Below are 22,616 nucleotides of genomic sequence, written 5' to 3'. Positions count from 1 at the left end.
GCCAAGCTGTCTGTATAAACACACACACACACAGCACCAAGCACACACACACAGACAAAGCCCTCTCTCTCATACGCGCGCACGCGCACTAACACACACACACACACATACAAGCAGACACACAGGCATTTGCTGTTATATCAACTCAAAGGGTTGTGATACCATGTATCAAGTACCAATGTAATACCAAAAGGTTTTATATAAAGGTATATAAATACTGAGTCCAGTTCCGGGCCGCAGCGCACATTACTCTCGGGCCGATTCCAGCGCTGATGCGGCAGCGTCAGCTCGCTTACGACCGCCACATCTGGCCCGATTGATTCGAACCGGAATCGGGCAGTGAGTTCACAAGCATTCGACCCGAGTCCGGCAGCCGGAGCCGGGCCGAGTGGTAAATTTTCCGGCAGGCGAGAATCTAGCCGGAACTGGCCCGAGTGTATTTTTTTTTTCTCTCTCTCTCTCTCTCTTTCTCTCATTAGCGCGCGCATAAACATACACACACACAAACACCAAGCACACACACACACAGGCAAAGCTTTCTCTCTCTCATTCGCATAGCAATTTCCGCGATATTGCTAGACAGCCCGTTCCCGTCCCAAATTAAACCCGTTACCGACCGCTCCCGCGATTTATTCGGAAATTTATTCCCGCGCTGCAGAAATCTGGTCGGGTCCCAGACCTCTGTGCAGACCTCTACTTTGAGGTGTGCGCATTTGAGTTGTAATATACAGTAGCCTATACTGATCTACCCAGCGGGACACAAGCAACCATTTGCTGCACACCTCATTAAATGTCCAAAAATGTCAATGTGTGGGAGAAGAAAAGCTATAAGCAGAAATAAACAAATCCGAAGCACTGTTTAGAATGCATGTGACTGATGAGAAGATGAAGGATGCCTACTAAATGACTGTATAGCCTTAAACAACAACTAAATGCACTACAGAATGTTACGTTTTCAAATACATGCAAAGGGGTGCATGAGTTTGGTTTGCTGCACCAACTGCTCGACACTCGTAGCTTGTTAATCAGGGTTCAAAAAAGTGTGTAACCTAACTGTTAACATTGTCAAAGCTAGATTTTTGCCCTTCAGGTTACACAGATTTCACTCTGCATGTAAACACATCGGCCTTCTTCCTGTCAGCTTATTATTGGGGCATATAATAATATAATGAGTTCTCATATTAACTTAGCTCTACGTTAACTTAGACTTGAAAATGGCACTGATGTAAGCTACATTTTTAATAATATATATAATAGTATAAGGTGGAATAATTCTCACAGCTTAGTACACACTACTCTTGACTGCTTTTTACTATTTTAATTAAGAACGGATGCTTTTACTCTACTTGCACAAGTACTTTTAACTTGAGCATGATTTTTCAGTACTTTTTCCACCACCAAAAGCATCTAATCGCCTTTTACAACATAGAGTCATACAAGGGAGTGGAAAAAGGCGGCGCAGAACCTGTTTGCATTCTGTAAGCAAGCATCAGTATCTTTATTTGAATGTATTCTGCAACCAGTAGCCGGCGCAGAGACATAAACAGAAGCATGACGTGTACTGGATTGCTTCCTCTTAATATTTAATCAAAATAACTTCCCCTCCCACTTTCAATGACATGTCTTTTCTGATGACCTTAACTGGTTTAAGAGCTAGACCGTCTGCCACTCACATAAGATCCATGACAGATCAATTTGTAATGGACAAAGTTTAGAATGGCATACATTTTTTATCTTGTTTTAGAAGTCATTTAGTTCTGATATACATGACAATAAGAAAATCGGATACACAGTATGTCGACTTTAACCCTAAGTACTTAATGTCTGCATTTAGAGGTCAAAACATTTAAGGGAGATCAATACAGCATAACAGGAGCTCCAACATGCTCTCATGAGTGCATCGTGACTGTTGTGTTTATCCTGGAAATGTGTCTCTGAGCATCAAGCGGTTTGAGTGCTGTGAAGCTCATTCTAATGACTTTCTAATGGCTCTCATGCGGCCAACCAATCAGATCCTTTGTAATTCACTTTATCTTCAGGGGCTTTTGAAGCATTGAATTTTAATGCATGTCTGGGTGCTTTTACTTATGAAGTGTTTAGAAATGTTCATGCATTTAATTATAAATTTCTACTGAAAACTAAAGAATATTGTGCTTTTTTCGGTTATTATTAGTGAGTGAATAGAATTTTGACAGGGTTTTTTTTTTTTATCTAACTGAATCTATTTAATATTTTAGTCTTTGTTAATCACTATTCATTATTATATAATTCTTATTATTTTAAATAAAAAAAATGTATTTATTCCTTTTATGGACTATTCATGGGAATTACTCCAAGTGTCAAAAACATATTAACATTTTAATACACTAATTTGGTGTTAAAGAAATGTTTCAAATTATTTTCGCATTCTTATTGTGAAACATTACTATTATTAATATTATTATATTTAATCATACTATATGGGTGTCACGGTAGCACAGTGGGTTGCACAATTGCCTCACAGCAAAAAGGTTGTTGGTTCAAGCCTCGGCTGGGTCAGTTTGCACTTCAGTGTGGAGTTGGCATGTTCTCCCCGTGTTCGCGTGGGTTTCCTCCGGGTAATTTCCAAAGACATGCACTATAATGAAATGAACTAGCTAAATTGTTCATAGTGTATGTGTGTGAATGAGTGTGTATGGTTGAAGGCCATCCGCTGCATAAAATATATGCTGAATAAGTTGGCAGTTCATTCCGCTGTGGCGACCCCAGATTAATAAAGGAACTAAGAGAAAAGAAAATGAATGAATGAATGAATGAAAAATATTATTTTTTCATAAATAATAATGAATGTATTTTTAGATGGAATATTTATCATAAGCACTTCAAGGGTCACATGATTCTTCAGAAAACATTTTAATATACTGATTTGGTGTTCAAGAAATATTTCAAATTATGTTTAAATCAGCTTCATATTATTTTGTACGATTCTTTTGCCTAATACCATTTAATTAAAATATGCAGTCTTGTAACTTTATTCTCATTTTTAACAATTTAATTTCTGAATAAATAATCAAATAAAAGTCTTTAGACAGCTTTAAAATAAATAGTAGTACATTAAATCAAATAAAATAAGATTCAGTTAATCTTAAAAGTAAAATTATTGAAAGTAAAAGTGAATATTTGATACAACATTCAAGCCCAATCTCTTCACAGACAGGTAAACAGTTGGATAAATAGACTGAAATATACATGTTATGTGTGTGACTGTTTACAGACGTCAATAAAGCCCACATAAGTTTATTTTTGTAACATCCTGTGCCATATAAGTGATGTTAACACTTCCTTCCTATGATGTTCTCTGGCTCTGTTGCTATGGAGTCTGTGCACCTGTGTTTATTTGAACCTTTTTGCCAAATAGGTGCTGCCATTGTGTCACAGTTCACTGACTCTCCTGCATGTGTTTTTGTGTTTGTCATGTGTAGGTGTTTGGGGTGGAGAACTCACAGGATCCTGGTTGCCCGGAGAAAGCCGGTGGAAAAATGAAGGATGGCAAGAAGCTTAGCTCTGCTGCGTCTGAGGTAAAGAACAGATTATTATGCCCATTGCATCAAGTCTTTTGTAATATGCAGTTGAAGTCAGAATTATTAGCCCCCTTGAATTATTACACCGCTTGTTTATTTTTTCCCCAATTTCTGTTTAACGGAGAGTAGATTTTTTTTCAACACATTTCTAAACGTAATAGTTTTAATAACTGATTTCTAATAACTCATTTATTTTATCTTTGTCATGATGACAGTAAATAATGCTTGACTAGATATTTTTCTAGACACTTCTATACAGCTTAAAGTGATATTTAAATGCTTAACTTGGTTAATTAGGGTAACTAGGCAGGTTTGGGTAATTATGAAAGTTATTGTATAACGATGGTTTGTTCTGTAGATTATCAAAAAATGAATAGCTTAAAGGGGCTAATAATTTTTTTTCCCTTAAATGGTGTTTAAAAAATTAAAAACTGCTTTTATTCTTGCCAAAATAAAACAAATAAGACTTTCTCCAGAAAAAAAAAATATTATCAGACATACTGTGAAAATGTCCTTACTCTCTTAAACATCATTTGGGAAATATTTAAAAAATAAGAAAAAAATTTGAAGGGGGCTAATAATTCTGACTTCAACTGTATATTTTTTAGATTATCAGGCTTGCATGAACACTTTTGCATGATATTTCAGTAGCCAGGATTCCATCCTAATGTGAAGAAAATCTTTTCAAAGCTTTGAAAAAAGTTGTTACACGTCCTTATTTTGCCAAAGCCTACAGTCCAAAACCATCTAGAGCACAGGTGTCAAACTCAGTTCCAAAAGGGCCGCAGCCCTGCACAGTTTAGTTCCAACCCTAATTAAACACACCTGATCAAACTAATTGAGTCCTTCAGGCTTGTTTGAAACCTACAGGTAAGTGTGTTGGAGCAGAGTTGGAACTAAACTGTGCAGGGCTTCGACCCTCTAGGAATTGAGTTTGACACCCCTGATCTAGAGCTACCGTAAAAACTTTTTTGTTATTCAAAATGTTGCCGTTCTCATACAATACTTTAAATGTGCAATAAAAAGGGGTGAAGGAAACTATTAAGCTGTTGTATTTAATTATTTTATGTTTAAATTTACACCCAGTTGTCTTTTTTTCAAAGAAAAAAGTGACAGTTTGCTTAATTTGCAGCATAATGTTTGTGGATATCAAACATGCAGATTCACATCCAGCTTTTTCTTGCTGTTAATGCTTGTTTCAGACTATGGCTACACCAGTTGGAATTGCAGTTTACAGTTTGACTAATTGGGTTTGATGTTACATTGAAGGCAGTTTCAGGAATACTGACACAGTGCTTTGTCAGTCACTCCCACCATTGACCACTTCCTTGTTAGGCAGAAAATTGGCCACTTGCTCACTGACCCAGTTCGGGAATGAGAAGTAGTAGTCTGCAGCCTTAAGGCAATGTCCACACACACACACACACACACACAGAGAGAGAGAGAGAATAAGGCTACAAAAGAGGCCTTGTTTTGAATCCTTGCTGTGGATCCATGCCATGTTTATACCAAGTCTTCACTCTGGAATGCGCAAAGACAAGGTTTACTGATTATTATTGTGTCACTGTTTTAAGTGAGGCTTACTTTTACATTAAAGTGACGTACTTAAAACTGAAAAGTGTTCACACAGATCCATAAAAACAACATGAGTCCTGTATTATACATGCCAGGCCAGTAGTTCTGTCACTTTGTAGATAAAACACTACACATCTTTGCACATATGGTCATGTAGTCCCCTATTGTTGTTTGTCAGTCAAGTACTCATGAAAGATGTAACTCTGAGCACGTAATTCACATGCACGATTACATCATTGTCATAAAAACTATATTTTTGTAATTTACACCAAAACAATAAATGGTATAATCTTGAAAAAAACTGGACTATGAAGCCCATATACATATGTCTAGTGTTTCAGTTCCCCAAAATGGCATTGTGTCAGTGAATCAACATAAACATGATCAAAAATTTCTCTCTGATGTGGAATTTACACAATAACAGAACTGAAACAACTGGAACTGACACAACTGAAAACAGAAAGCCTTTTATGAATTTTGGGCTATTAATTTACACAACAATGGCGTAGGGACGAGGCAGTGGCGCAGAAGGTAGTGCTGTCGCCTCACAGCAAAAAGGTTGCTGGTTCGAACCTCAGCTCAGTTGGCGTTTCTGTGTGGAGTTTGCATGTTCTCCCTGCATTCGCGTGGGTTTCCTCCGGGTGCTCCGGTTTCCCCCACAATCCAAAGACATGCGGTACAGGTGAATTTGGTAGGCTAAATTCTCCGTAGTGTATGAGTGTGTGTGTGAATGTGTGTGTGTGTGTGTATGTTTCCCAGAGATGGGTTGAGGCTGGAAGTGCATCCGCTGTGTAAAAAAACTTGCTGGATAAATTGGCGGTTCATTCCACTGTGGTGACCCCGGATTAATAAAGGGACTAAGCCGACAAGAAAATGAATGAATGAATGAACAATGGCGTATTGATGGTCTTAAAATGCAAAATAGTTTTTTTTTTGTCTCTTCGTAAACTACAAGACAACAGTTTTTTAAAGGTTCATTTTTATTTTGTTTTATATTATTATTTTATTATGACAGGACAGTATCTAAACAGGAACAGTCACATGAAGCAATGTAAAAGGATGGATGAAAGGATGATAGTCAGCCTTCAATGTCCTCTTTTGCTATGACCCATTCTGAATAAACAAACAAGGCAGTTTACATGCTTCGTCCTTGTTTCACAATAATAGATAAATCTAAACTAATTTATGTAGTTCAAACAACTCAGATTTGTAATTGAGAATGTCTGAATGTCATGAATGGCCCACAAATTAAAAAATCGTCAGGTTAAATCGGGTTCGGGCTCTTAATTGCAGCGAGTGTGTCGGACTGGGTCAGCCTCGGACAAATGGTGCACAGGCTCAGGTAGGGTTGGGTTTAATTTTTTGGGCCCGATCTAAGCTCTAACAGGAAACAAACTTGAAGAGAGTGGGGGGCAATAGGTTTAGAAAAGATCTTGGGATCACCAAAGCAGAATGTCACCATACAGTATGTCGATTTTGTGAAAGTTGACATCATGTGGATGTGTCTTATTCTTGACAAGCATAAAAAATGGCAGACCACAGTACTATGTGTAGAGTTGTGTAGCATGTCATAGCAAAATGACATTGTTAAGCGTTTTTGTAGTTTTCACTGATACTTTTGACAAGGTTGTTATCTGTATCTAAAAATCTTCAGAATGCAAAGGGAAATATTTCCATTTTTGTTCATCTTTAATGTGTAAATGTTCACTATTTGTGTAGTTTGTTTGGAAAATCCAGCCATGTCGTCAGCTCTTCATGAGACTGTATCAAAGACAACATTTACATCTGTCAGTCAGACAAATAGAAACATCTTTACTTCATTTGCAGAAACTTGTGGAAGATTCGATTGCAGTCGGCAGTTCTCGCTGGGTTTCACAGTGGGCCAGTTTAGCAGCTAATCAAACACGGACAGACCCAGAGGGATCTGGAGCCGAACCACCAGCCTTCGTCCATCAAGAGAGAGGTAATTTACTTCACTTTGATCAAATATTATATTAAGCAATGTAGTGTTAAGAGATACTGGGAAAAAGCAGCGCATGCAGTTAAATATTTTTATATTAATGTTTTTCTGAAAATTTCAGTTGAACTGTTTTTTTTGTTGTTGTTTTTTTACTAAATAAGTATAAATAATAGAAAAAAATGCATATAAGTGTCAATTATAAAATGTATTTTCTTTTCCAATTTCAGATGGTGAGGCATTTGAGACCAGCATCTCCATCAAGAGCACTGGGTCTACCACTTCCAGCCAAGCTGACCGCAAACGAAGGACTCTCCCGCAGCTTCCCACCGATGAGAAAATAAAGAGATCAGAGATCGGTGAGAAGCAGGACACAGAACCACAGGAAAAAGAAAGCCACGGTGACCATAAAGGTGATGGCGAGTGCCTCAGCAATACAAACAGCAAGAGCGTTGTTTCTAGCCAATCCAAGAGCGCCCAGCAAGAAGGGAAGGCAGGAAAGTCTGTGCGCCCCCTGGGAAACGGAGAGAGACGAGCATCAGAGGATAGTCGCAGGAGACGATCAGAGGACAAGAGTAAAGGGAGTGACAGCGAGAGATCAGGGAAGCCACTGGTAAGGCAGGGCAGCTTTACCATTGAGAAGCCCAGCGGTAACGTCCCCATTGAACTGATTCCTCGGATAAACCGGCAGAACGGTGGAAGAGAACGAAGCGACTCCGTAGGCAGCATGGACACAGCAACTCTTCTCAAAGACACAGAAGCTGTCATGGCCTTCCTTGAGGCTAAACTTCGCGATGAGAAGAAGTTGGATCCAATAACCCCACCTATATGTCCCCCAGCTTGCCCTTTATCTCCTGAATCTGATATCGACACGGCCAGCACAGTCAGCCAGACAGCAGCCGACGGCGATCGTAAGGCGGTTCAGAAACGAAGATCTCTCAGTAGCCTTTACAGAGAAAAGAGCAATGCAAGCACCGCATCCAAAACCACAACCAGCGCCAGAGAACGTCTGGAGAGGAAGACCAAAACCAAAACCACAGAAAGCCGCTCAGATAGTCGGCGTTCAGTACAGACATCCTCACGTGGCCGCCAGCCATCACAAGATCTCACTGATGATGACCAGACATCCTCATTAGCCATCTCAGACATCCTATCGTCAGACCAGGAGATGTACTCCAGCCGCTCGCACACTAAAGGTCACTTCACCTCCACCGATGACCTTCTGCAGTCCAAGCTTGATACCAGCAAATCCTCAAGGTCTTCAAAGCCCAGCAAAACACCACAAACCACCACTGCAGCTCTCGCAAAACAAGCTGGGCTTCCACAGCCCCGTCCCACAAGGGCGTCCCTGTTACGCAGGGCTCGACTTGGAGACACGTCGGACACAGACCTGGCAGATGCAGACAGGGTTTCAGTGGCATCAGAGGTGTCTACCACCAGCTCCACTTCCAAACCCCCATCAGGAAGAAAGGCACAGTCACGCATCGACATGCTAGCACAACCCCGGCGCACCAGACTGGGCTCGTTTTCAGCACGGAGCGACTCTGAGGCCACGGTTAGTCGGACTACAGCGGCACGCTTGTCGGCAGAGACAGCTCTTAGGCTGGGACTAAAAAGCACAAATCAGCCAGCAACAGAAAACAAGCTAACTGCACGCATGAGGGCTAATAGTGTCTCCAAGCTAACAGACCCCAAGCCGAAGACAACACCAGTCAACAGCACCCCATCAGGTGAGGAGGAATGGTATTGTAATATACTCATGTAAACATTTGCTAAATGATTTGTTTTCTGCTTGCTTATCCTAGCAGTAGCCAGTTGAAGGAAGGTCATAGGACAAAATGCCATAAAACCACAGTCACACTAAAGTTTGTGCTAGCGAAATTCGGTCGTACGGCGCTATGAAAGGTGTGGGGTAAAACAATATGATTAGACATTGTTGATAAAAGCGAGCGATTGGTCCATATTTGAAATTTCTGTACAGAGGTCACGTTTTGATCTTCTATTGGTCTAATGCAATCATGTGATGCGATTTCGCAGGTCAGAGTTCGTTCACCAAGTTTAAACTTTCAAATGCAGCAAAATTTGGAACTTGTCGCACAAGCTTACGTTTCTTGTCTGCCGCAGTCGCAAACCTATAACTGGAAGTCTATGGAGTGAAAATTAAAGTGTGACCAGGGCTTGAGGCGATAAATCAAAGTATTGCATGAATGCTACGACGATAACAATTGACTTGTTGATTAGTGAGTCGATTAGATCCAGATATTTTGTTAACCATCTATAATATATAACTTATCTATGTATAATACTATGTGTGTTGTGTTTTAGTTTAGCTTTTTTATAATGGTTTGATTAAAAATACTTAAAAAAACAATCATAAAATCCTATGAAGCTATTGTTTGTTGGTTTATCCTTACATTCGTTGTTGGGCTTAAACAGTTGAAATGGCTGAAAAAAAGAAACGTGGACAAATTAGTCAATATGAATATTAAGATACCTTTAGATAATGATAGGGTGAATTTTGAAAATACCATTATGATTTTGTAGAGTTTTATTTTTCATCATTTTCTTTAATGTAAAAACACCAAAAGAAAGTTTGATCAAGTTCAGGTGAACATTATACAGTTTCCAGTAAGGACTGAATATACAGGCCAGACTTTTGAACATACAGTTGAAGTCAGAATTATTAGCTCCCCTGTTTATTTTTTTCCCAATGTCTCTTTAACGGAGAGAAGATTTTTATCAACACATTTCTAAACATTATAGTTTTAATAACTCATTTCTAACAACTGATTTATTTTATCTTTGCCATGATGACAGTAAATAATATTTGACTAGATTTTTAAGACACTTCTATGCAGCTTAAAGTGACATTTAAATGCTTAGCTAGGTTAGTTAGGTTAATTAGGCAGGTTAGGGTAATTAGGCAAGTTTTTGTATAATGATGGTTTGTTCTGTATACTATTGAAACAAAATTAGCCTAAAGGGCCTAATAAATTTGACCTTAAAAAACAAAAAAAACTGCTTTTATTCTAGCCGAAATAAAACAAATAAGACTTTTTCCAGAAGAAAAAATATTATCAGACATACTATGAAAATTTCTTTGCTCTGTTAAATATAATTTGGTAAATATTTAAAAAAGAAAAGAAAATCAAAGGGGGGCTAATAATTCTGACTCCAACTGTATAGTTTAAATTTTGAATGTGTAATTTTGCATAAATCTACAATTTAGAAAATATTATGGCTTTCAAAATAAATGTTTTACAGGCAATAAAAACCAGCTTAGTTTCCTACTTGTGTTAACTGGGTATATAATGAGACCTTTAGCATTCAGTAGAGTTTAGCTTGTGCAGTTTTGTGATGTTTCATGTGGACTAGACCGCTGTCATTAGTCATGTTTGTCTGTAATTGTCTGTCTCTGCATGCTTGTGATATTTATAAATTCCCATTTTGCACAGAAACTCAACTTGAGCCTGAAAGTGTTCTGGCAGAGGAGGAGCCCATGGGTACTGTACCATCTCTGGGCTCTGTGTGTGTGTGTCTGTGTGTTGTTGAGTTTTCATACAGTGAAAACAGAAGAAACTCATACCCGGCATGCTTTTAAATGTCATTCTAGTCAACGTGTCAACTGCTTTTTATGTGTTCTTTTTTCCAAAAATCAAAACTCAGCAGTGGTGGAAAGGACCTCAGCCAAGTTGCTTTCCCTTTAAAAGCATTTAGATATCAGGTTTAAACCACATCATCACTTCATAATAATTAACAACCACATACGAGTAACAACATATTTATTCTGAAAAGTTTAATGTGTAAAGTTAATAGAGATGTTTGCCCTTTAATGCCACACAGTCAAAATCAGAGCAAAGTTGTCTCTCAAATGCTGATGCAAGCACTGAGCAGTAAGAAATGAGGGTCAGTTAAACACATTCCCCCTGGTGGCTTAAAGCTAAAATAACATGACGGAAAGAAAACATTATTGTACAAGTAAAAGTTTTTTAAGGGGCCTTATTTTGCATCGCCAACTTTTGAACAACCAAAACTATCGATCCAAAGTCCTTTTCATCACTTGCATTACATTTTACAGGTATCTTGTCAGAAGAGCTTTGCTGTTTGTTTTTAACAGATTTCATTTCTGCAGGGGCAAACGCAATATACTTTTGTGCTAAGGGATTTGTTTAAGCTGTTAATTTTGATAAATGTGCCGATCTTTGCTCTATACCCATTCAAAACAAGGTTTCTATGGGAACTGTCATAGTATATAGTATAAAGTGCAAATTGACACAGCTGTGTAGTGATATATGAGCTTTAAATGTACACTCTCATTGGCTACTTTTTCTAGGTACAACTTACTAACAAGAGTTTGAATCTTTTTTTTGGCACAGTGTTTCGCAAGATCTTTTGTAGACCTCAGTCGTAGAGTTGTTTCAAGAATTACTGTGGTCTTTCAATCAGCTCAAATAAGTCTGGCTGTTCTTCTCTGACCTAAGATCATCTGTAAACACGAGATGGTTGTCTTAGGGCCATATATACTTGGAAACTAAAAGGAAGTTTTGCAAACAAAAAACAAGTATTGAGCAAAAATAAAAGGCATCACTGTGGCGCAGCGGGTAGTACAATCATCACAGCAAGAAGGTCACTGGCTCAAGCCCCGGCTGGGTCAGTTGGCATTTCTGTGTGGAGTTTGCATGTTCTCCCCATGCTTGCGTGGGTTTCCTCCAGGTGCTCCAGTTTTCCCCACAAGTCCAAAAACATGTAGGGGAATTGAGTTAGCTAAATTGTCCGTAGTGTATGTGTGTGAATGGACGTGTATGGATGTTTCCCAGTGATGGGTTGCAGCTGGAAGGGCATCCACTGCGTAAAACATATGCTGGATAAGTTGACGATTCATTCCTCTGTGGCGACCCCTAACTAATAAAGGGACTAAGGTGAAAAGAAAATGAATGAATGAATAAATGAATGAATGAGCGAAAATAAATAAACAAATGCAACTATCCATCGCTAAGCGAAAATGAATTTGAGAAATAAAAATAATTTTGCTAACAAAAATTAAGAACTGCAAAGGAAAAACTAGTTTTAAGAAATTAAATATATATATATATATATATATATATATATATATATATATATATATATATATATATATATATATATATATATATATATACATACAGTTGAAGTCAGAATTATTAGCCCCCTTTTGATTTTGATTTTCTTTTTTAAATATTTCCCAAATGATTTTTAACAGAGCAATGAAATTTTCACAGTATGTCTGATAATATTTTTTCTTCTGAAGAAAGTCTTATTTGTTTTATTTCGGCTCAAATAAAAGCAGTTATTAATTAAAAAAAAAACACTTTTGGGTCAAAATTATTAGCCCCTTTAAGCTAGTTTTTTTTTTCAATAATCTACTGAACAAACCACTGTTATACAATAACTTGACTAATTACCCTAACCTGCCTAGTTCACCTTATTAACCTAGTTAAGCCTTTCAGTGTCACTTTAAGCTGTATAGAAGTGTCTTGAAGAATATCTAGTAAAATATTATTTACTGTCATGGAAAAGATAAAATAAATCAATTAGAAATGAGTTATAAAACTATTATGCTTAGAAATGTGCTGAAACAATCTTCCCAGAACAGAACAGAAATTGGGGGAAAAAAAAAACAGGGGCGCTAATAATTGTGACTTCAACTGTGTGTGTGTGTGAGTGTGTGTGTGTGTGTGTGTGTATATATATATATATATATATATATATATATATATATATATATATATATATATATATATATATATATATATATATATATATATATATATATATATATATATATATATATATATTATGTATGGTTCTTCTTTTACTTAAAATTTCACTTTTATTTGTAAAAACTCCTTTCCCTTTGCATTTCTTTATTTCTTTTAGCAAAATTAATTTTTAATTCTTTAAAAAACATTTCACCTTGTGGTTTTTGAAGATTTGCATTTATGTATTGATTTATTGATTATTACATTTTTTTGTTTGCAAAACTTTCTTTTATTTTGCAATTATATATGGCCCTAGATTGACTCTGTAGGATTGTGTATGAAAAACCCAGTAGGTCAGCATTTTTCATCTGGCACCAACCATCAAGCCACTTAAATCAGCTTTCTTTCCCTTTCTGATGTTCATTGAACTTTAGCAGATCATTCTGACCACACCTACATCCCAAAATGCCATCTGATTGGCTAATTACATATTTGCATTGACGAGTAGTTGAAAAGCACCTGATAAAGTGGCCGCTGAGTGTTTTGTTGTAATGTTTATAAACCTTGTGCCAGTGGGGAAAAAGATTGTTGCATCATAAAACAGAGATGCAAGGAGTCTGTGTGTGTGTGTGTGTGTGTGTGTGTGTGTGTAATACTGACAAAAATACTGATACATTAACTACTCATCCTCTGCGAGCTGTACTTTCTTTTATCTATTGTCAATTTTATATTGGTAAACATTTCAATCATAACTTGTCGCTTTTTCTCCTTTCAGCTAATAACCGGTGGAGACGTGTGCCTCCTGAATATGCCTCTACCTCTGAGGATGAGTTTGGCTCCAACCGGAACTCTCCTAAACACATTCGCCTGCGGCCTGGCACTACCCTTCGCACCAGCCGGGTTCTGGGGGGTCCCACTCCGGTCACCACCACCAGTCCTGGGGGTCTGCTTCTGAAAAACAGGATGAGGGAACAGGAGGAGTACATACGAGACTGGACAGCACACAGCGAGGAGATCGCCAGGTACTCATCAACTCTATACTCCTCTCTGTTGCACAACATATTATTAGTGTGTATGGAAAAAGTGCTTTTCTCCAAAGGCCCACAGTTACTGGACTCAAAAATGTGATGTCTTATGTTGCACTGGTGTATTTTTGGCAATAGTCAAAAATGCATTTGATTAGTCAAAATGATCGATTTTCCTTTTGTCTCAAAAACATTATATATTAAGTATTGGTCAAGTACGATGAGTATGTTTTTTCTACATTAAATATGTCAAAACCTAATTTTTTTGATATTTCAATTTAAAAAACAAAACACGCATATTTACAGAGACCTAAAACATTTTTCAAGTGGTGCTCGCTGCAGAGCCATTTGAGGAGAGCTGAGCTCCAGCGAGGGGGAGCTTAAGCTTAAGCTCCACCTTTTTTGCACTTCTTCTACGAGTGATGTCACTGGGGGTAGGGTTAGGGGTGGGGTTGGTGTACGCATTAAAACAGCTTACAGGAGGAGGAGCGACAGCTCATGCTCCCCCTCGCTGGAGCTCAGCTCTCCTCAAATGGCTCTGCAGCGAGCATCCTCTCACATTTTTGGATCCTTTATAAACCTTTTGACCTGTACCTATATAATACTTATTGTTATCATACTTACCATTCATATGCTGTTATTTGATTTCTGTATTAATCTAGTAAAATAAACTGGATTTGATGCTGTATATGTTTTTCTGCTGAATATTCCTTTTGTTAATTGTGCTGATTATATTGTAAGACGATAAATAAATATTAAAAAATATATATTGTATTCAAAATATTGAAAAAATTCTAGATGTTTAAATTATAGTATCTTGACCAAATATAAAATGTCTTATTCCAACAAAGTATACGTTCTTATATTCTTATCGTTAAGTTGCTGTTTAATCTCAGTTTAAAACAATTTGACACTAATGGCTGGTTTTTTTGTATAGACTGACAAATTTTGTGAAGTAGTCATCTTTTAGCATGCTTAACTGTTTGACATAATTATGGCTCACTTAATTTATGATTTGAATGAATCATAAGAGCATTGCAAGTCATGTAATTCAATGAAATACGATATGTAATAGAATGTATATCTATGTTAGTACAGTGGATTTTAAATAAGGGTCTTAAATAACAAACTACAACATATTTAAATTCATAATTATAAAGTAATCTGAATATGAAATTATTTTTAATGCATAAAACCTATATATGTATATGTATATTTATTTAGTATAAAGATCTGTCTGTGTGTAGCTAGATATAGATAGACAAAAAGACAGACAATTAGATAACTAATAAGCTAAATTAATTATATATATATATACTGATTTAATGGAGAGAAGATTTTTTCAACAGATTTTTGTGTGTGTGTGTGTGTGTGTGTGTGTGTGTGTGTGTGTGTGTGTGTGTGTGTGTGTGTGTGTGTGTGTGTGTGTGTGTGTGTGTGTGTGTGTGTGTGTGTGTGTGTGTGTGTGTGTGTGTGTGTGTGTGTGTGTGTGTGTGTGTGTGTGTGTATGAAGGTGGGTAAATTACTTATAATATGTAATGTTTAACTATGTAGAACTAACATTTTTAAGTCTTTGTTTTGAATAAATAAATAAAATATTTAAATTAATTGTAATAATCAAAATAAACAAACAAAAAACAATAAAATATATATATTGTATAATCCTTTGATTTCAAGTACATTTTTTAATCAGAAAAGGTTATTCATCCTGAACTAGTTAATTTGGTTTAAGGTTAAGATCTTTTTTTACTGAGTAATTTTCTGAATCCCTGCAGAGAAAATGAACGGGGAAATGACACTGAGAACCAATACCATTGAAAAGTGCTGGTGTGGCACGAGGACACACACACTCACACAGACATGCTCTATTATCTCAGGAGATCCTCATATAGCATTAGTCACAGCAGGAGCAGCTACAAGACAGACAGTATGCTGGAAGAACAAGCAGATCACAAAGTCGCTCTCGCTTTCTCTCACTCTCTCATTCTGCCTTCTGCTTTCAGTTATTACACACCCAAATTTAAAAGCTAAAGACAAACATTTTTATTTACCCTAACAAAAGGCCTTGGAGAAATGCACTATTTGCAGTTCGCTATGGTTCATTTATTCTGTGAAGGATTGGGTCTAATAACTATGGTATTACCAAAATAAAGCTAGGTAATAACACATTTTATTTTGTTAATAATATGACTTTATTTCCTATAAACCCTATGAATGTAAGGATGAAGTTAAAAATATATTTTTTAAAGGGTCTTTTATTTACTTTTCTATAGCTGTTTATATACATGAAATTTAGCAATTGTATACATTGTACAAAACCTTTGTGTTTTTTTTTATTAAGATTTTTTTACACATTAACAAAACCATGTACAGTGTGCCTCAACGAAAGATCTGCTTGCGAATACTGCCACCTGGTGTTTTTTGTGAATACTATACTAATTGACGTTTAATCAAACCCTTTATAGATGTGTGATTCAGATGTAATTCTGATTATTTTTATTGCTTATATTTATATGTTTAACAACATTACTGCAGTCAAGAAGTGTGTGGTTTTTTTTTTAATATTTTATCATTTAATATTGGATTTTAAATGTTTAAAATTAGTCTCTTATGCTCACAAAGTCTTTATTTACTTAATGCAAAAGTTTTCAGTTAATTTTAAAAACATACGTTTTCCTGTGGGTCAAAGATGAATTATTAATACCTTTACTCCATTCTTCAGTGTGATTATTATTTATACTCCACAGTGCTGCTTCATATTTAATTGAAAAACATTAATGGAAACTTTTTATTACATGTCTTTAATGTCACATTTGGTGAATTTAAATGCATAAATTAAATGCATTTAAATGCATTTCAAATATTTATTACATTAAATTAAATGCATTATTACATTAAATTAAATGCATTATTACATTAAATTAAATGCATTAAATATTTATTATATATTTAAAACTTTTACAGCAGTGTATATGTTACATTAACTATATTTTGCCATTGATAAAATGCATTAATGTGATTTAATACTGCATATTTGTGCATGTGCATGAAGTAGGGACTACCTAATGTGAAATTGTGCTGTCATCTGCATGCTGTGTGTGTATTTGTGTGCCCCTAGTTTCCAGACACCCATCTGAAAGTTTACAGGTTGTTCCCCTGTGTGCGCAGGATCAGTCAGGACCTGGCGAAGGACCTGGCCATCCTGGCACGAGAGATCCATGATGTGGCAGGCGAGATCGACTCGGTCAGCTCCTCCGGCACAGCACCCAGTACTACAGTGAGCACCGCCGCCACCACACCAGGCTCAGCCATTGACACCAGAGAGGAGGTACAGATATACACACTTCAAAAATTCTATTCACTTTCTAAGGTGTTTTATGGAGTGTTGTTTTAGGGTTTGTTCATACGTGGCAGGTTTGGTTTGATTAGAATGAACTCTGAATGGTTTTGGTTCACTGTTAAATGAACTACGATGCAGGTGACTGGAATATAAATAGAACAAAGACCAAAGAGATGTTTGTAAACGAACTTGATGGAGGACATGATGTGATATAAATGACAAAATGCTCATGCGTGCTTCCATTTTCTCTTCATAGTTACCTTTTGTAGTTCAGTTCTGGTCAATGTTTGTTGCAGCAAATCTTAGACCCCTATACACATTTTATAAGCTGTTCACAAGTGATTAAATACAATACACTGAAAAACAATACCATCACATGTACAAAATCATCATTTTTGGATGTTTTGTTGCAAAAAATACGTCCTAAAAGCCAGATCGTTTTGTATCTTAGGGTTCAGTCTTAAAAGCTTCAGACAATGCAACCTCAACTCATCAATTATTTATTATTTTAGTTCATAAATTTAACTAAATGAAAATGAGAAATATATGTTTGACAAACAGACCAAATATATATTTTTAAATATGCCATAGTTTTCTGATTAAGAATGAAAAAGTCACCTCTCTTTGTTTGTCATACCTGAAATAATATATTATATTTCAAAGTCTATGTGTGTATGCACACACACACACACACACACACACACACACACACACACACACACACACACACACACACACACACAAAATTCACTATTTGAATAAAATTTGGGCTTGGGGCCATGGCATCAACATGGCATCAATATGTTTCCTTAGTATCCTATATTATACTATACTATACTATACTATAACAGACGATAGATAGATAGATAGATAGATAGATAGATAGATAGATAGATAGATAGATAGATAGATAGATAGATAGATAGATAGATAGATAGATAGATAGATAGATAGATAGATAGATAGATAGGTAGGTAGGTAGGTAGGTAGGTAGGTAGGTAGGTAGGTAGATAGGTAGGTAGGTAGGTAGGTAGGCAGGTAGGTAACTAGGTAGGTACTTACTTACTTACTTACTTACTTACTTACTTACTTACTTACTTACTACCGGTCAAACGTTTGGGGTCTGTTATTTTTTTTTTTTAATAATTATTTTGTTCATCAAGGCGGCATTGGATTGGGTGGATTTGAAATTGAACGAACAAGATGTGCTTCAACTGCAGACTGCCAGATCCAACATCCAAATCAGGTGAACGCTGTAGGAATTGCAACAGTTTGCACATGTGCCTCCCACTTGTTAAGGGACCAAAAGTAATTGGACAATTGGCTTCTACGCTGTTCCATGGCCAGGTGTGGGTTATTCCCTCCTTATCCCAATTACAATGAGCAGATAAAAGGTTCAGAGTTCATTTCAAGTGCTATTTGCATTTGGAATTTGTTACTGACAACTTTCAGGATGAAATCCAAACAGCTGTCACTATCAGTCAAAAAACAAACTAAACAAACCCATCAGAAAGATAGCAAAAACATTAGGCGTAGCCAAAACAACTGTTTGGAAAATTCTTTACAAAATTTTTGCTCCAGGTCTTTTAGTGTTGCTGAGCTAAAACGCGCAACACTTAAAGACCCGAAAGACCACGGAAAAAACTGTGGTTAATGACCACCAAGATGCAAACCATTGGTGAGCCTTAAAAACAGGAAGGCCAGATTACAGTTCTAAAAAGCCTTCACAGTGCTGGAACAACATCCTATGGACAGATGAGATCAAGATTAACTAGAAACAGTGATAAGAAGAGAAGAGTATGGAGAAGGAAAGGAACTTCTCATGTTCCTAAGCAGTGAAGCATGGTGGTAGAAGTGTCATAGTGTGGGCATGTACGACTGTCAATGGAACTGGTTCTCTTGTATTTATGGATGATGTGACTGCTGAAAAAAGCAGCAGGATGAATTCTGAAGTGTTTCAGGTAATATTTTCAGCTCATAATCCTAACTCATTGGATGGTGCTTCACAGTGCAGATGGAGAATGACCCAAAGCATACTGCAAAAGCCATTTGAAGGAAAAGAAATGGAATGTTTTGCAATGGCCAAGTCAATCACCTGATCTGAATCCGATTGAGCCTGTATTTATTGTGCTGAGAGCAAACCTGAAGGAAAAATGCCCCAAGAACAAGCAGGAACTTAAGACAGTTGCTGTAGAGGCCCCGCAGAGCACCACCAGGAATAAAACCCAGGGTCTGGTTATGTCTATGCGTTCCAGACTTCGGCCTGTAATTGACTGCAAAGCATTTGTAAAGAAGTATTAAAAAGTGAAGGTTTGATTTATGTTTGTTAAAATGTCCTATTACTTTTGGTCCCTTAACAAGTGGGAGGCACATATGCAAACTGTTGTAATTACTACAGCGTTCACCTGATTTGGATGTAAATACCCTCAAATTAAACCTGACAGTCTGCAGTTAAAGCACATCTTGTTCGTTTCATTTCAAATTCATTGTGTTGGTGTATAGAGCCAAAAATGTCTGAAATGCGTCGATGTCCAAATATTTAAAGACCTAACTGTATGTATTAGTTTAAAATATCATTAATATCCCTGACCTGTTCTCAGTACATTTGCCACTTTTCTCCTTCTCTTTAGCTGGTGGAAAGAGTTTTTGATGAAAGTCTAAACTTCCGAAAGATTCCCCCTGTAGTTCACACTAAAGCCTCAGAGATCAATGGCAGGCCAGTGGAGCTTCGGCCTCGTGCCCCGGACAGCTTGGACCCTCAAGCTGCCCTGCGCAGACGCACCTGGAACCGGGATGAGGTGAGACCGGTATGAGCCTTTTCACTTTCAATTTTTCATATATTTATCAATATAAATATCCCAAATAAATTGGATTTTATTGAAAACATTTGCAGCATGATATAACACACACACACAACAAGTGTTTGTTATTGTTAAGTCCACGTTTATGCCATTAGATGGGAACATGTTGTTCTGTAGATCCTGGTGTGTGAGTGCTGATATGAAGTATAATTACCTCAGTGTTTTATTGACTGGATGTTGTTTGTTTTGTAACTTATTGACACAGTCGTGCTGGTTGTTCTTTTGCAGGCGGTGTTGGACAGTTTATTGCTCACATCGGTTTCCCAACTGTCTTCCAAAATCCGACAGTCTGTAGATAAAACTGCTGGCAAAATCAGGTCAGTAATGGAGTTAAACATGTGCAGAGCTTCCCATAAATCCAATATAATGTACATTAAAGAACAAATGTGAAAATTAAACAACAGTAACTTATATTTAACTTCAACAGTACTTAATAAGTACCGTTTCTTATTTTGAACTGAAAAATTGCTCAGTGAAGCAGTAAATTGCATTTTATTATATATACTGTACACTTTCAAAGTATTTAAGGAATTCTAAACAAAAAAATAAATAAGAATTATAATGATAAATCATTTTATTTGTAAATGGCGCCTTTCTGGACACCCAGAGTCGCTTTACAACAAGCATCGACAGCCATAACAGAACAAATTAAAACAATTAATAAAAAGTTGCCAAACAAGATTTGAAATGCTTATAAGGAGTTGCAGGTACAAACACATCACGAGTAAAATTAACATGATAAAAAAAAGTCAGAAAGCCTGCTTAAAAAAATGGGTCTTGAGATAAGACGTGTGAAGACTATCACTGCTCCTTAGATCCAGGGGAAAGAAGTTCCATATTCGAGGAGCCAAGGAGCTAAAAGATCTGGCACCCATTGTGCTTAATCGAATGCGAGGTGGCACCAGGGAGAAAGAGTTGGCTGATCTAAGAGTGCGAGAAGGGGTGTAAATATGGAGAAGTTTGGTGAGATATTGAGGAGCAAGATTATGAAAAGTGAGAAGTAGTATTTTAAAATCAATACGAAACTTTACCAGAAGCCAGTGAAGCTGATAAAGAAGTGGTGTGATGTGCTCATGAGAAAAAGTCCTAGAAATGAAACGAGCTGCATGGCTCTGAACCAGTTGGAGTTTTTTGGAGAAGTTTAGAAGGAAGCCCAGAGAGAAGTACATTACAGCAGTCAAGTGGTGAAGTAACTAATGCATGGATGAGAAATGTTGTGTTATTGGTTGTGATAGAAGGGTGGAGACAAGTAATATTACGCAGGTGGAAATATGCATATACATTACATAATTATAATATCAGTAAACAAACCCGGAATCTACGCACACAGAATTCCGCTGATTTTTAGCCCATTTTTAATTCTGTTTATTTACTTGAGTAAATGTGTGTAAATCTATATTTATTCAGTTTTTTAATTATGTTCAGTAATATTGTTGACTAATGTAAAAAATGTTCATCTGATTTATGTACAATGCAGTTTGTACAGTAATATTTTCAGTCTTTTACTAGATATATTATATGACAAACTTGCTTTATTTAACAAATAAAGTGAATCTCTGGAGCGGATCGAGTGCAGTGAGAAAGCAAACTATCCGAGAGCGGTTATATCACTGTGTTTTATGGATATTTAATAAGCATACGGCTATATGAAGAGGGAATTATGAGTAGGGCGGAAAGTTTCGCAAGTCTCCAGATGCCCACAAACGAGTGATAATCTTCCGGTAATCTCACGTCTCCCTCCGGTCCTTAAATAGACGCACACCCTTCTCACCCCTCCCCACCGTATCTCTCCTCACTCTTCAGACACGTCGCGCGCACCTTGTCAAACACCACCAAACCACCACCTCTCCTGACAGCTGAGCGGGACTCTGCAAAATAAACCCTGCCACTCTGACCAATGTGAGGAGAGTTTACTCACACGTGACTTGTTTTAGCTCTTTTGGTCCGATTAGAAACTTTGCAGTGTGAAAGGGAACTGCTCCAAGAGCAAAGAGCATCAATGTAACATTTGTAATCTCTGTTTCGGAACAACTGAATCGATTCACAGGTGTGAAAGCACCCTAAAACAGGGGTGCTCAACCCTCTTCCTGGAGATCTACCTTTCTGCAGATTTCAGTTGCAACCCATATCAAACACACCTGTCTGTAATTATCAAGTGCTGTTTAGGGCATCATTAATTGGTTCATGTGTGTTTGATCAGGGTTTGAGCAGAACTCTGTAGAAAGGTAGGTCTCCTGGTACAGGGTTGAGCACCCCTGTTCTAAAACAATGTTTTTGAAGGTGCCATGAAAGTAAAATAAAGTTTTGTAAGTATTAGTATTGTTAGTTTTTATGATGTCTATAAACTAGTGTGCTCCAAAATAGTGGCAAAATTTATGTTTAGGAGATGTTAAACAGATATAAATATGTAAAGCTTGTAGTTTGTCATATCTGTCTAAATCACCAATGTCAAAGCCAATTCCTGGAGGGCCGCATCTTTGCAGTTTAGTTCCAACCCTAATTAAACATACCTGATCAAACTTATTGAGTCCTTCAGGCTTGTTTAAAACCTATTGGTAAG

The 22,616-nt window shown here is 36.9% G+C and overlaps 1 protein-coding gene across 38 annotated transcripts in view; it reads left to right on the top strand.

Moving 5' to 3' along the window:
• Positions 1–22,616, top strand: part of cep170aa (centrosomal protein 170Aa) — a 91,598-nt gene that overhangs the window by 62,438 nt on the left and 6,544 nt on the right. For 6 of the 38 annotated variants that reach the window (XM_087279040.1, XM_087279029.1, XM_087279039.1 and 3 more), the window contains 7 exons: positions 3,462–3,557; positions 6,963–7,098; positions 7,323–8,822; positions 13,606–13,852; positions 17,024–17,183; positions 19,826–19,993; positions 20,285–20,373. In XM_087279040.1, the coding sequence (XP_087135166.1) occupies positions 3,462–3,557; positions 6,963–7,098; positions 7,323–8,822; positions 13,606–13,852; positions 17,024–17,183; positions 19,826–19,993; positions 20,285–20,373 (2,396 nt within the window). Of the gene's footprint in view, positions 1–3,461; positions 3,558–6,962; positions 7,099–7,322; positions 8,823–10,547; positions 10,596–13,605; positions 13,853–17,002; positions 17,184–19,825; positions 20,003–20,284; positions 22,510–22,616 lie in introns of all 38 variants that reach the window. The other 32 variants (XM_087279038.1, XM_087279027.1, XM_087279037.1 and 29 more) reach the window with 8 other exon arrangements.

This window comes from Danio rerio, chromosome 13 (genome assembly GCF_052040795.2).
Source record: "Danio rerio strain M-AB ecotype USA chromosome 13, GRCz13ab, whole genome shotgun sequence".
Taxonomy (NCBI): Eukaryota; Metazoa; Chordata; class Actinopteri; order Cypriniformes; family Danionidae; genus Danio; species Danio rerio.
The sequence above is the reverse complement of the archived record's forward strand: the minus strand, read 5'-3'. Positions and strand labels throughout refer to the sequence as shown.